Source organism: Limulus polyphemus, unplaced genomic scaffold, assembly GCF_000517525.1.
Source record: "Limulus polyphemus unplaced genomic scaffold, Limulus_polyphemus-2.1.2 Scaffold155, whole genome shotgun sequence".
NCBI lineage: Eukaryota > Metazoa > Arthropoda > Merostomata > Xiphosura > Limulidae > Limulus > Limulus polyphemus.
Window position 1 is genome coordinate 202,750 of NW_013665765.1, and position 16,273 is coordinate 219,022.

General features: G+C 33.0%; 1 protein-coding gene across 1 annotated transcript in view; it reads right to left on the minus strand.

Moving 5' to 3' along the window:
- Positions 1 to 1,542: 1,542 nt before the first annotated feature.
- The window catches only part of LOC106476351 (dopamine beta-hydroxylase-like), a 20,439-nt gene continuing 5,708 nt past the window's right edge, over positions 1,543 to 16,273 (minus strand). The window contains exons 2-12 of the mRNA XM_013937012.2: positions 14,664 to 14,810; positions 13,206 to 13,379; positions 11,853 to 11,939; positions 10,635 to 10,814; positions 10,368 to 10,470; positions 8,532 to 8,698; positions 7,886 to 8,068; positions 6,386 to 6,445; positions 4,851 to 4,978; positions 2,880 to 3,033; positions 1,543 to 1,789 (exon numbers count right to left, since the gene is read on the minus strand). Coding sequence (XP_013792466.1) covers positions 1,682 to 1,789; positions 2,880 to 3,033; positions 4,851 to 4,978; positions 6,386 to 6,445; positions 7,886 to 8,068; positions 8,532 to 8,698; positions 10,368 to 10,470; positions 10,635 to 10,814; positions 11,853 to 11,939; positions 13,206 to 13,379; positions 14,664 to 14,810 — 1,491 coding nt within the window. The 3' untranslated portion in view covers positions 1,543 to 1,681. The remainder of the gene's footprint in view (positions 1,790 to 2,879; positions 3,034 to 4,850; positions 4,979 to 6,385; positions 6,446 to 7,885; positions 8,069 to 8,531; positions 8,699 to 10,367; positions 10,471 to 10,634; positions 10,815 to 11,852; positions 11,940 to 13,205; positions 13,380 to 14,663; positions 14,811 to 16,273) is intronic.

The following is a 16,273-nucleotide window of genomic DNA, read 5'->3' on the forward strand; positions in this document are numbered from 1 at the left end:
AACAGTATACGTTATATACATTTCCAAATATATATTTAATTTAAACAAACATCAATATTAAAATAAATATAGAATAATAAATCTGTCACAGTGTTGCCTATACGAAATTCCATGTAACTTCGTCGAGAAAAGTCAGAGTAATTGACCAAAACTCCTATAATCATGGGTTTATTTAACCATTTGACCTCCTAAAATGACTAAAAATTAGCATTATCACATTTTTGTATGTATGAAATTCGTAAAAAGTATCTTTGTACCAAATCCTATGTAAATTGGCCGAAATACAGTGGTGTAATTGTCAAAAAACCCTAAAATTATGCCTTTTGTGGCATCTTGACCCCCTAATAATTACTAAAAATTGGCAAGTCCACCATTTTTGTTTATCAATATATGTTGCCTGTAGAAAAATTATCTTTGTACCAAATCCCTTATAAATCAGTCAAAATATGGCCGAGTAATTGACCAAAACCCCCAAAATTATGCCTTTTGGTGAGCTCTGATCTAAAAACACTCAAAATAGGCAAATTCGGCTTTTCGTATGTCAATTGTTGGGTGCATGGAAATTGGTATTTGTGCCAATATTCATCTTGATTGCTGTAAATATGACCGCACAGGAGCCCAAAATTTACATTTTTGGGTTGTTTGATCTTTGATTCCAAAAAATCCTTAAAAAAAGATTAAATTAAAACAGATTTGAAAAAGTTTCTGGGCGTATTGGACCAAGGTATAACCTCACCAAATTTCAAGTCAATCTACCGAGAAATGGAAGAATGAAGATCGATTGAAAGGTGTTTTGAAGAAGAAACAATAATAAACTGTATGTGTCTCTGCGGATGACATAATAATAATAAACCTAGCGTTCAAGACAGGTTGACCTGTGTTCTTTCCCGCTCAATCATTTCAGCCATTACCCCTGAAGAAGAAAAGTCTACCTAACGAACGTGCTAGGGGTTTTATTATCTTGAATTCAATTAGATAATTGGAATAATTTTCGGTTTGACAGAGACAAAGAATTAAATTCTGTTTAAAGTTAGATCACTAATTTCATAAGAATATTTTCCCATTTAGCAGAACAGGGATGAAGTCGAAGCTAGATTAATAATTTCATAAGAACATTTTTCTCATTTATTAGAAACCTGGGTTCGAGTCGGACATTATTCAAAGCTTGATTACTAACTTAATAATCATATTCTACGAACGTAAGATTGAATCAGGCGCTATTCGAAGTAGATTATTAATTTGGTAAGAATATTTTCTCATCAAGTTTGAACATGAGTTTAAATCGGTCGTTATTCAAAGCTAGGTTGTAAAGTTGATAAAAGTATTTTGTTAATGTATACTGAAGCAGATTTAATTGAATCCTGTTCAAGTTCAGAATAACTTTTGAAAAAATGAAAACATGTCGAACAGTTCGCCAGGACCTAAACTGGTTATTCGAATACGTTTTTTTTTCACATATGTATAGGAAAGAGATAAAGTTAACTGTAATGTCATTTTTATTTGTTTTCAACGTTTTGAAAGAACACAAACCACCCCAAAGAGTTCGTCATATTCACATTGAAACTTGATTTATTATCATTCTTCATTACATGATAAAAGGTTTAACTTTATTTTTTTACAGAGAATCTTCATGTTCAAGTGTTAATGTTGTCATTGTTGGGGAAACGAAACTTTAAACGCATTAAACTTCAGAGAGAATGCCTTCTTTGCCGTCCTTATCGCCACAAGATCTGGGAGTTGGAGGAAGAGGATACAGAATTTCGGTTATTGGGACACCATTCCAGTAGCCCTAGAAAACGTAATGTAAGGTAAATAACGGGTATAATTGTAACCTTAAAGTAAAAGAAATGAAAGTATATAAACAAAATGCAAGGCCAGTATTTTACTTCCAGTAAATTACATTAAATAGTTACAAACGGGCCTTTATTTCTACCAAAGAACCATTTTACGAATTGAATTATCTCATGATATCTCCAAAATTTCTTTAAAGAGAATCCTACAGTAAATTGATAGTAAAAATAAATATTTCTAGCGATCTGACATCATTTGCTACACTCAAAAAAGACTCAAGTTAAATATAACAAAAAAAAACAACAACAAAAAACAGGTACTTTTGGGTTTATAAAGCAAGAAAAACATCAATATAAAGTTGAGAGAGATTATAAAAATATAAACATTAAAGCTTCAGGTAAGTAACTGAGTATAATTAAAAGACGTAACGAAAAAATAGTTTTTGTTATTTTAAGGAGAATTTTTGCACAAAACTAAACAAGGCTTGGTCAAATTGGCCTAACGTGGTCTGTGAATCTGTAGATCCGTCCATGGTTCGCGTCCCCTTGGCGCGAAAGTGTTAACGCAATTTGAGGCATTGAGTGTGTTATAAGAGTGATGGTAAAATCCCACTATTCAGTCAAATTATTCCTCAAGTTAGCGGTGGGTACTTTTGACTAGTTGTCTTTTTTTTTCATCTATCAGTCCAAATCTGGGAGAGAGTGACTAGTGCAGATGACCCATATGTAGCTTTGCGCAAATATTTCAAATAAACAAATAATCTCACAATGAATATTTCTTTCAAGCACGCTCTCTTGGATTCTCTGTGACTTTGACACAATTATTTCTTCGCTAGCAGTCCGTAATTTTGAACTAATAGACAAGACGGACAGCAGCTAGTCAACAGCACCCACCGAGTACTTTAACCACTAGGCTATGGCTTGAAAATAGAAAACGTGAATTGCAATTAAACGGTATTGTGGAAAACAGAATACAATGATGCATAACTAAAAACGATAAAAAATAGAAAACTTCGTTACAAAGTTTAAAGCCTATATATATAGTGCTTTAAACACGAATTATTTAATAATGATTTTTTAGCCACCTACAGGAAATCTATCACCGGACGATTGATTACACTGCATAGATATAGGAGCACTTTGGTAGAGCTTGTTGAGGAAGTTGGCGTTGTGTTGACTCCAATGAATAGCATGATAGTTTTCATGCACGCTGCTGTCAAGAGCTGTGGCTTCGTCGTGGTACCTAATATCATGTGGAATCATTACATGCGTTAGCATCAACATATATAGCACACAATAATACCTTACATCAATCTAGCTAACAGTTTTTCAAAAGTAACTCCACATACTACTGAAGTTTTCGTACAACCTTTATAAACAGTGCTTTAAACCTAACATATGATTTCCCTTTGGGTTAATTGCAGCATTAAACCCACTTCAATACTACCTTAACCCTTTCATGATAGGCATTTTTTGTTCCCAGGAACCAGGTAAAGTTGAGAAATTTTTATATTTGGTTGATTTATTGTATATTGAAAAAGGGCCCCACAAACCACATATTGCTGGATTCATTATTTTAAAAAAAACTTTATTAAATGACGCCCATATAAATAGAAATAGCAGGCTTACCAATTATGCTCATAACTAAGCCTATTTCAAAGAAAGTCAAAGTAAATATGGGACAGTAGCTTTGATAAACCACTGTACAGAAAGACCTGGATTCAGAAATGCTTAAAGTAATTCTCGGTTATATATAATAATATGTGGAAAAATGTCTGATAACATGAAACCAATAATGAGTCCATTTTAACTAGAATGTTAATATGTTTATAGAACAATAACACATTCAAATTTCATAATATTTTTCTATTAAAGTTAGCCAAAGGCCACTCAAAATGAAAACAAATGCAGGTTTACGGGTGAATACCTTATCGACGAACTAGGTTTTATTTTAGACTATCTAATGCAAGCCATATATAAGTTTGAACTCTGAAAAATTAACATGTAAACTTTTCAATTTTAATTTTAATATTTATTTTCAGTCTCACTATGAAATGTAAGGAATATTTACATAATAAACGTGACTACATACAAGGTTGAGTACGTTATATTAAAACGATTTTGAATTAGTAAATCAGTAAGTCATGTGACAACAATAGGCGATAAAAAGTCGTGGTGAAACGGGATGTATTAGAACTACATTGCACTGTTTGGTGGTTGTAGCTAATGTGGTGCCACCGAAAACTGATCGCTTTTGGGAGGGTTATGACGCAAAATATTCATAGAATCAGATCGTAAGAATATGTTTAGATGGGGGGATTTAGAATTTCCAATACTTGGATATCCCTTTTACTTAATGTCATTGGGAAACAAAAAATGTGGATCACTTTGGGGCACCAGTACCATCTAGAAAGAAACATACAACGAGTCGTACGCCAGCTTATCATAGCAAATTGTGGCGTTTTGTAACAGGTGAGAATTCACGAACACAAAGTTCAATGGCAATAGCCGTTCACGTGTTCCAGGTAACAATGCAAAACATAATCAAGAAGAATGTCTGGAAATGAGGCCAACAGGATATGGTTCTACCAAAATAAGGCTTCCATTCATATCTCCCGCTCAATCTTCGCATACTTGAAGCAGCCATAGATTGAAACGTTTGTTCATGCTATTATATACGAAGGCATATCGATCAAATTGCTTGAAGCAGCGCCTATGGATTTCTGTGCAATCTGATTTTTGAAACGGGCACTGGACAACCGTCGTTCTCATACGCTAAATTGATTATGGAAGAACTTCAGTGAGATGTGGTGTGCTTTGGACATGACAGCCTCCTTACGACCTTTTGGAATGGAGCTGCACTGCAGGGCTATTTTCAAGATGCACGGTCATCAGACAAAACATAGCCAAACGTGGTGAGGCTTCGAAACCGTTTTAAAATAATTTACTCAACCCTCTGTTGTACTGAAAGTTTCAACACCAAACAGCATAAAACTGAATAACATTTTATTTTAAAACTTTCTTTCTGTATTTTCTAAAGAAATTTCCATTAAAACTTACTCGTTCATGTAACCGAAGAATGCCTGTAAGGCTTGAGTGTCAATTGAACTCTTACACACCTCCAAGTTAGTCTTAGGAAAGTAGTGCATATAGTTGACACACATTTCGTCACTGATGGCAAACCCTCCCTGTGGGTCAAAATATCATACATGGATTTTTGTTTCTCAATTATACAAGAGCTTTTGTAAAATAAGTATAATTCAATCACAGCTGTTGCCCTCTACAAAATAAAAAAAAATTTATGCACACATATAGATATAGGTTGAGACTGGCGTTTTTCTTAAATCAGGTTTTTCATATTTTTAGTTTGTCAATCCCAGATTTGTAGCAATTAGAAATAACGTGTAACTTAATGTATATGATAGTATATTGGTAAAATATAAATCAGAATATTACCCTGATATTAACATCACATTTGATCAACTATCAACTACGATTCTGGAGTTTCCGATATAACTGCAATTAAGAAAAAAGTCACGCTTGGTGACAAAATTGTCTTCCCTACAAGACAGTCTTTACCTGATGGGGCTATATTTCATAGAATATTAAAGCCCTTTGTTGACTATTAAAAAGCATCTTAACATCTACCTGTTAATTTAAATATGAACTTCTTATTCTAATAATAACTTTAAAATAAAAGCTCCCCCCGTTAACTCAACATTAAGCCTTAAGACTTAATAGATAAGTACCGGGTTTTGATACCCGTGGTGAGCACAATACAAATAGTCCATTCTGTAGATTTGTGCTTAACAACAAACAAACAATTGAAACAAAGAAATTAATAAGCGTGGAAACTTATTACTAGTATAATCGATACAAATTTCTAAAAAAAAATAAGACAAAATATGGTTTGTTTGTATTTTTAAACAAACGATAAAGTACAAGAGATTATATAAAATAGAGTTTGTTCGTGCAATGTCTCCAAGTAATTTAAACTATAAATATAAAACAGGTATTGCCATGGAGTAACGCTTGAATTATGCTCCAAACGATCGTGTGGCATGAGGTATCTAACAGCAATAACTTTCTGGAGGCTGTTTGTTTAACATAGCAAGCAATGAAGGAAGTTAGCTTTACAGTAATTGACATGAAATATATTTAATGAGTACGAACACACATTTCGAACATCAAGTGGCACGTCAAAAGGTCGGAATAGGAAAATCGATATGAAAGATAATTATAAGAAGAATTAAAAATTCCCCCAGAAGAACCTGGCATCTGTTGTGAGATAAAAGTATAATAAAATATGAAAATTTTTTCGGCAGATTAATTATTTTCATTATCAACATCTAACCATGATGACTTTTTCAACCAGCGATGGTAGACTCCCATACCATAGAGTTATTTCAGATAGATTTGAAATCATTACAAAATGCATCTGAAGAGTGTTATTTAATGATTTGGTATTTATAGTTTTTACATCATTTAATAATATTAAAATATCTAATCAGGTTGTGAAAAATTTGATAAATATGTGATTAATGATTAAATACAATTTCCTTTCATTCTTCGCTGTTTCTAATATTTACACTTACCAGTGTTATATTTTCACGATCAGTAGTGTTGTAACGGCAAGTTGTTATCAAAGCATCACCCTAAAAATGAGGTAAAAAGAATTAAGGAGTCAAGTTATTCAAACGAAGAACTCCAAAAGATAAAAAAACAAATGAAATCGGCCTCAATGACAGCTCTCACTTATAGTGGTTCAGTGGGGCATGTGTCTTATAATAAATAGAGTGAAGGCGAAACAAGAATTTTTGGTTAAGTAATTTTCAATACCCTACAAACTTTTCAGGAATACAATATTAAATGAAAATCGACGATGTCGTTTATTAATTTTCATCGCCATTTCTAATTACTTGTTAATTTAATTAGTTCTTTGTGTTCGCAGAAAATGAAGTAAGCAATTCAAGGTTTCCCTTTATATTTCTGAATGATGTTAATTCAAAACTGCAAGCAAATTTGGTAGGTCTTTCCTATAAGCAATTTTCGCCACCTTAAATTTCAATATCGTGTAAGGTTTACATCTATGCTTTCCCATGAACACATGCATGACCATTTTAAAGATTAGTTAATACGAAAAGGAAAAGCCAGCTCGAGTTCCGATAAAAAAGAAGAGCCAGAACACATTACTTCAGTTCAACAACAGTTAAAAGATTGATTAAAAATAACGTACCTCTACCGGTGGTTTTTTTTTTTAGTTGGTGAAGAATACAAAGGGAAAAATCAAAACAATAAGGTAAAGAAATAGAAACTAAAAGGAAAAATGTTTAAAAACTAGCGACATTGAAAAAGTTTTGTTTCTGTTCGGAAGACATTTTTCTGTATTTCAATATTTTATCCGTTGTTAATATCGCAAAACTAATGAGGTGATCAAAGAGGTGGGGCTGTCTTCATTCCAATAAAATCTTGAAGAGAGTAAGGTAGTGTTTTAGTTGAGACAACCTTAGAAAAAAAAACACGATTTTCATAGTTTTTAAGTCAGAGCTGCCTAAATTCATTTTGCACTTTTGAATATTGTTCTCAAAAAACTTGACATTTACAGTACTGTTTAAACAGAACTAATGAACTACGTTTACCAAAGATTATCCCAGTTAGAGCAGGACTTTTGTGTACCATCTTCTTCTAAGGCAAATATAGTACGCATTTATTTTCTGTTTGTGGGGATTTCTTAACAAGGAAGACAAATACAGTACAGTTGGATCTACGAAACCATAAATTTTTTTATGGGGGGAATTGAACCATAATATCTTACAGCATTTGTGTGTGTGGTCAAATTCAAATACAGTTTGTAGTAAAATTATTTTTTATTTATTGTCAAAAAGGTTCCAAAAAATGTCGGAACAAAACGCCGTTCTACTACGATCCGAGCAGAGGGAGAAACATAAGTTATGCTGACAATTGCTATGGCTGTCTTTACGGGACACACAATAAACTATACAAGTCTTGTAAAACTCAATCAAATGTTATTGCTTTTGCAAGAAAAAACAAACAGAAACGTTGCTCCTGTTCATAACATTAAAAAAATTAATTACCGGGAAAAGTTGTACTCTTTGCTTCAGAAAACGAATTTCTTGGAAGTGGGTGCTATAATGATTATCCCGATTCAATTCTGGAAGTTCGACTCCTCCTCGCGAGTGTTTAGTCAATACTCTTGTGCCCGTTAGGTGAGTGTGAAGCTGAGAGGCAAAGATTGTGATTCCCTCTGGAGGAAGACCCTAAAAGGTAAATTATTCTAGTGCATACTGTGTTATATTTTTAGAAGAATTAACATAATATATTACATTAAGTTTATTTTATCAACCAACCTTATTATCTATTAACATATAGGAACGAACCCATCTTTTATTTTCAAACCCTAACCTGCATTTCTAATGATTACCAATAATGTTTAAAATTGGAAAAGACAATTTGTCTTATATACGTCAGTACTGAATATTAACAAGATTTTTTGACAAAATTTTCAGTATTATTTTTCTTATTAATATTGTCAGAAAGTTAAACATTTTACAGAATCAGAAAAAAACGAATATTTTGTATATGGAATTTTAGAGGAATTCATAAAACAATGCTATGAAATGAGATTCTGTTAATTCCTCAGGAAAAATATTTCCCGAGATTCCTAACAAATACATAATATATTTAAAGTCTTGAAAGTATTTACGCAAACCGAAAGATTACCGCTCTTGTGCATTCTGCTACACAGTAGCCGTTTAACTCGAAAATTTGTTGCCTTGGAGGAATCGCCATTTTGTCGGTGTATTCTAGGCCTACTTCTATTATTCCGGCATCGTAAGGGCGTAAGTCGTTTGTATAGAAGAGACGCATACCAGAGCTGTCTACCCAGTCTACGAAGAAAAAAGGTAAGACGTCATAATTTAGCTGCAGATGTGGTTCAATTTATAAAAGTTTTGTGAAATTTTGCACAACGCAGATAGGACGTAGAACCAAATAAACCTGGGTAAAAATTAAAACTTTTTTAAACAATCAAAAATACATTCAAAATACAAGTGCAAGCCTTGTTTATTCTCTATGTTTTATACTTGATGAATAAAACATGTCTCTAGATATCTTATACTTTCCAGTTTTTTTTTATTGGTGCAAATAAAATTTATATTTCTCAATGTCTTGTGTTTCAAAGGCTTTTGACGTCGAAAAACAATAATAGATGTGGTTTTTCACAAAATTATAATCTTTCTGTGTTACAGAACTTCTTCAGAAATATTATTTTCAGTTACATAGAAAAAAGTGCACAAACTATAAAAAATGAAATGAATTGTATTCATCAGAAGTTATTGCAATTGAATTATATAAATGGAGTCAAAGTTGTTTTGTTGTTGTTTATTAGTAAGCACAAAGCTACACCACCAGGGGTATCGAAACACGGTTTCAAACATACCAATAACATAAATCCACAGAGATACCACAAGACCACTGAGGGGCATGGAGTAAAAGTGGATGAGTAATTTTAGCAAACAGTGAGACTTTAGCATATTCAGACATAGAAATTACATCCAGCACTATATATATTTTGTGCACAAGAAAATATTACAAAAAACCTGAAAGTTTCTCGGCTCTCTTTACAAGAGGATACTGTAATACCGTAAACAAATGTTAATGTATTTAAAGTAAAGTTTATATCTTGTTTCACAAGTTTCCTTTATATTGTATCAATTCCTGAGAAGATAATCGATTATTAATAATTCAACTTCTAGGAATGAAAAAAATAACATTTATTGCCCCCGGTGGCTCATCGTTATGCTTGAATATTTATATCTCTGAAATTCGGGGTTCGATCCTGCGGTGAGTGCAGTGCAGGAAGCCTATTGTGGAACTTTGCGCTTAACCAAATAAAAAAGACATTTATTATGTGTTATTTTAATTAGTTGATTCTATTAAAGATCTGTATTTCTATTCCTGGGTATTAAATTACAAAAAAGTACTAAAACATCATGGGGTTATACGTGAATGTACAGCTTGATTTTTCTTTGTAAGTTTTCACAAATGATTTTCCAAACTAGACAGTGATCAGATAAAGAAACTAGCTGAAATTGTGTGTTGGGAAAACTTGCAAGTAAATAGGTGATATGATGAAGTGTTTGGATGGGTGAGGTTGTTTAAGAAAGCTAGAGAGACAATAAGATATGTATTAAAAATTATGTTTAAAACGCTAAAAGAAAACTTTTTAGTCTTATCAGAAAAAGTACACTATTGTAAATTGATCGTTGTATTATTATGGATATTCAAAATGGCTAACTGTTGTTAACCTAAGTAGCATCGGACATTTTATTTATACATTTTAACTTATGCATATTGACGATCACATATGGATTGTCTTTAGCATACAGTGAACTTTCATCCAGATCTGATTTTAACCAGTAAACCTTCAAACAGATCTGATTTCCAGTTACGAAAAAGCAGCATAAGAATTTGTTACTTTAGAAACAAAAACAAAAGAATAAAATTTTCTCACGCTTAGAAGCTATACTTTGGCATTGAACAGAAATCATTGTTTACCATCTCGTTGTTCTGGATTGTTGTAATGGACCTCCAACATGACGTAATGAGAAAAGTTATTTCCTCCAATGGGAAGTCCTGCTTCCTCTGGGTAGTAAAATGGCTATAATAAAAATATAGATTGGACCATAAATGAGTAAGCAGGTTAACAACAACATTAAATCAACTAACCATTTGTATACTTCTTATTTTTTGAGAAGAAAGAGCCTAGAAGAGATAATATTGTTTCTCAGGTGTTCATATATTTCTAGCATGTTAAACTATTACCGGTGCTCCCATAGCCCACGCAGCAAGAACTCGCTTACAGGTTTCCAGTATAGTGGGCTTAGACTTATCAAAACATGGACCATTCCAGTAAGGTAGTTCCAAGTCGTCAGGAACTTCGCAGTGAAATACCTCCATGTGGTGAACCACTGGCTCGTTGCCGTGCTGGATGTCTGTTTCATACTGGAAGATATGCACACAGTATTCTGTTAAATAAGTTTAAAATAAGGATTTTATGACTTTATAAAGTTAAATTTTGTTCAAAAGCATTACTTTATCCCTTAGCATGCTGTTCAACACTAATAATTTACCTACCAGGAACATGCTGAAATATAATCCAGTAATCTGATTGTGAAGAGTTTCTTGTAATAGACAGTAGAAATACATTTTGGGTACTATCTTAAAGGATTCGACTTTTAATTTAATAAATGGGAAGCTAACTGTACGTTCTTCACTGTACGGGAACATTCATTAAAGTTTTAAAATTTAAAACTCTTCTTTTGTCACTCGCACTTGATGGAGATATGTTTTCGGAATTGTGTGAACCAGTTTTCTCAAAAACTTTGTGTTAAAATTGAGAATAGTTAATGAAAAAGTATTGGGTGCTACCAAGAAACCGACAGAATAGAGTCAGGATATTGGACACATTTAATGAGAAAGGGTTGGATGAAGGAACTGACTGAATAGGGTCAGAATGCATAAAAAAAGTAAGACGCAACCGTATTCTAGTTATAAATTTTTGGTATACAGTTGCTGTTAATCTCGTTACTTGAATTTAAAGCTCAGATGAGGCAGAGACTTATGCTGTGTTCATCGCTTTCAGTATTCCAGAACAGTGATCTGTTATATTCTTTTTGTGTCTTAAAGCAGACTATTCAGTACTCATCACGCCACCTAACTAAAGTCTGAAAACTATAGCTAAAGCAGTTCCAATATATATTTTTATTTTTTTCTTTATTTGCTCATTTTGTATATGACTTTTTCGCTTAAGTTTTAATCTGATCAGGGGTTAGTTTTAATAATAACATCCAGTGAAATATTAAAGATGGAACATCAATCAAGTGTATAATATGAAAGTTACCGATACACTGAGGTGTACAGCACGTTTTTATACATAACGTCATTATAGATATTTAGCATAATGACACATTTCTTAAAACACAAGATTCATAGATAGAAAAACGTTTGTCTGTGAGATAATTCTATATCCGAATACCTTACCTTAACAATGTGATGTTTATCACTAAATTCATCTGGTAGCTTGTGCAAGCTACACCAGTAGGTTGTCTCCAAATCTGGCACTTGAACCTGTCAAGTAGAAGGAAATAATTTTGACACAATCATTATGTACAAAACTCATAGTAGACTGTGAGCAATTGAAACTTAATTCACGTTAAGAACCAATATTTCATTGTCTTTTGATTTGACTCCTTTAAACGTACAGGTATATTCTACTTTTATTTCCTCTACGTGAAAAGAAATAATGTAACATTACAACTGTGAAAGTTAGGTTACGTGAATTAAATTATATGGAGGTGAGCGAAACTCGGGATCTGAGTAAAGACAATAGAAGGGTAAAAGTCATTTGGATTATATTTGAAGGAATTTGAGGTAGTAAAAACTCGGAATCTATTTAAAGAAATTGTATGTAATACAGACAAACGGATGATAATAAGGACATGGGATAATTACGTGAATTAAATTAAATGGAGGTGAGAGAAACTCGGGATCTGAGTAAAGACAATAGAAGGGTAAAAGTCACTTGGATTATATTTGAAGGAATTTGAGGTAGTAAAAACTCGGAATCTATTTAAAGAAATTGTATGTAATACAGACAAAGGGATGCTAATAAGGACATGAGATAATAAAGATTCGGGTTATACTTAGAAAAAATGGATGTTGTAAACAAATACGGATGCTAATAAGGAAATGAAGTAATAAAGATTCGAGTTTTAAATAAAGAGAACCGAACGAAGTTAAGCGGTTAACTTGCTAGGACAATGAATCCGAAAATTATGTTCCTCGGCCCGTGGCCGCAAAAACGCTCTCCGCATATTGGAGCTGTAAGTGCGCTATAAGAGTGACGGTTACAGCCAGCTATTCGGTCAGACAAAAGAAGTAAAAAAATTGGCGGAGGGTGCTGTTGACTAGTTGCCTTTTCTCTTGTCTATCAGTTCAGTATTAGAGAAACTATGTGCAGATAGCTTTTTGTGTAGCTTTGCACAAAAATGATGAAAAACAACAACAATTATATTCAATGAAGGTAAGAGAGACTTGGATTCAACATGGTTAGGGCTTCACATGGCCTGGTGATTAGAGGGCGCTCGACTCGCAATCTGAGGGTCGCGGGTTCGAATCCCCGTCCCACCAAACATGCTCGCCCTTTCAGCCATGGGGGCGTTAAATGTGACGGTCAATCCCACTGTTCGATGGTAAAAGAGTTGGCGATGGGTGGTGATAACTAGCTACCTTCAGTCTGGTCTTTCATTGCTAAATTAGGAACGGCTAGCGTAGATAGCCCTCGTGTAGCTTTACGTGAAATTCAAACCAAACGAACTTAAAGCGAGTGCTTACTTTGTCGTTCGTGACTGAAAAGATCTTGGTGCTTTCGGGTAGAGCTGGTGGCGGATCTAAAATTTTTAGCAACTGCACTCTTTGGAAATCATGTTCTTCTTTCGTGAGACGAAGTCCTTCCAGTCTCCGCAAAGGTCCTTTTCCTGTTGCGTAGACCACGTGGGTCGTACCATCCTAAAAAATTTAAGTTCCTAGATTAGTATTCTGCTAATACCCGGAAACTGGGAAACAAACCTATGAATAATTAAAACATTTATCTTCATTCACTCACCAGGCTTCCTGTTTGAATTACTTTAATCGCATTGTTGACTGAAGAGCTTAAAATAAATATATAAATATTCCAACTTCGTAAAATTAAGTCATTTAAAATTAGATGAGCTTTTAAGTGATATTATCTATATACGTTTTCAATATATATATTTTTACCAAACTTTCATTAATTTGCAGTAGTTTAGTTTCACAAAGTTTGTTCATTAAAAGTATTATGTTATTTCACCTAAAATATCCCAGTTAGATTCCAAGTTAATTCCAAATTAAACGTAACACATTCTGAACATTCTGTTAATAATTAAGGTTTTAACTCTTTCTAATTATTAAATTATTGACCTTTTTCTCGATAAAGACTGATAAATGGTGTTAACTTAAAAATAAAAACTATGTATCAGTATAAAATGTTACATTAATGAATATTTTACTGTTGCGTTCTTTTATTTAAATTGTACTTTTTACGAGACTTGTAAGAAAGTGTTCTATTTCATCTCTATTTTGATATTGTAATGGAAACACCTTGCATTATTGCTATGTTATTGATATTACAGCGTGGCTGTAAGTTTGGTACAGTGTGTAGATTTTGAAAAGCTCCCGTACCAGTTTTTACACATTACATTAGTAGAGTATTATGTAAAGCTGCCTAATATTTTGTTTGTCCTAACCAATCAGAAAATGTCTACTTTAATTCACAATTAAATAACAATAAAACGATTTTCAGGTATGACATTCTTTTGAGTATCCAAAAATTTGGTTGCGAAAAACAATCGGAACAAATTTTCTTTGAGACGAGTGCCTGGGTTTCCTTGCTTTAACTATCTTTCTCTATCTGTGACATCTGAAGACAAAGTAAAGCTATAGATAAAGGTTAGTACCAGCTGAGCAAAGTTAGATAAAAATGACTAGGAAACTGTAAAAAAAAAAGTATTTTGATTATTTAAGATTTTTCTGTTACATTAAAATATTTAAGTAAAATTTCCAACAACACTGCCTCCCTCTGAGGCTCTGTATAGGTCAAATGTCATTAAGCTAGTCAACACACTCTGGTTTAAAATGAGGTTAGGATAGTTTGTCTAACTACCAAGTAGCGTAAGAGTATAAATAAAATCAAAATAACTTCACGAATTCATAAAGAAACACTTTAATTTGTATTTTATTTTAGAGAAACATTGTCACAGCAGTTTTTGGTACCTCGATCACGTAATCTTGGACATCACAAGTGTCAAATCTGCGGCTGAAGACAAAGTGTGTGATGTGATCTCTTCTTCTCAGTGCCATCAGGGAACAGTCGTCGTGGTAGTCAACTGATATGTAACCAGCTTCATCTGTCCAAACATCCTGGTCAAATAAAGCAAAACATTATAATGATTTCAAGAAGTAATTGCCTTAAAATGTTGTAATATATATATATATATATATGTGTGTGTGTGTGTGTGTGTGGTATATATATATTTATATAAACTAAAATATATTCAATATTCAGAAGCTATTGAGCAAACACATCATAAACTCTCAATCCTCGCTCTTTTCTTGTCCTGCTTATATGAAGACTTTAATAAAAATTTGGTAGATTACAAGGCAGCCATAATGACTTTGTCTGGGTTTATACCGTACAATGGAATTGAAGGTCACTGAAAGCGCGTTCAGCGGTCTTAAAGTAAGAACCTTGTACCTATAGTCCACATCCCTACTCATAAAGCCACGCCTCACCCTAACTAAACGGTTTTGAAATTGAGACAAGACAATTAAATACGCCGCCAAAAAAACGCCCTCGTTATTACAAAGGATTATTCTGTATTTCATAAATAAGAGCAAGAATACATCAAGAGCTAATACAGAAAAAAAATGTTTTACTAGATTGAAGAAGGATCACTCTCAGCAAGAATGCACATGAGTCTGATAAAATATATTGGTCACTGTATAAACGAATAATATATTTAATTAATTCAAATGAACATTCAGAACATCTGAGTGAAATACTAAGGAGATAAGGACAAAGATCCAAGCTTATTAATATTCATAAAGAATTCTAAGCAAAAAACACGCAATGTAGATCATAGTTATGAGGCATAAAACTATTATACCGCTTCGTCGTTTTGAAAACAACAACAAAAATAAACGATTCGGCTATAAATCCACCAAAATAATTAATTCACAAATACCACTGCTGCTCGTTGTCACACCAGAAGAAAAATTTCTATAATATAGTTCTCGCTTGATTTCTCCATAATTCACATTATGAGATGACAAGAACTATTCAACGGGCTTTTACCCACGACATTCTTAACGTATTGACCCAATCGGTTAACTCTCACAATACAGAGAAAAGAAGCTTCAAAGAATGTCAGCTATGCGAACGTTCGCAGCTGGGTGTCAACTTGACAAAGAGTGAAGAGTAATCTAGCTCAATATTAAGTATTCATACTGCCAGTTGTAGAACGTTTATACTATACTATTGTGTTTGAAGTTAGAAATGATGCTATACTATTGTGTGTGATGTTAGAAATGATGCTATACTGTTGTGTTTGAAGTTAGAAATGATGCTATACTATTGTGTTTAAAGCTAGAAATGATGCTATACTATTGTGTTTAAAGCTAGAAATGATGCTATACTATTGTGTGTGATGTTAGAAATGATGCTATTCTATTTTGTTTGAAATCGGAAATGATGCTATGCTATTGTGTGTGATGTTAGAAACGATGCTATACTATTGTGTTTGAAGATAGAAATGATGCTATACTATTGTGTGTGATGTTAGAAATGATGCTATTCTATTTTGTTTGAAATCGGAAATGATGCT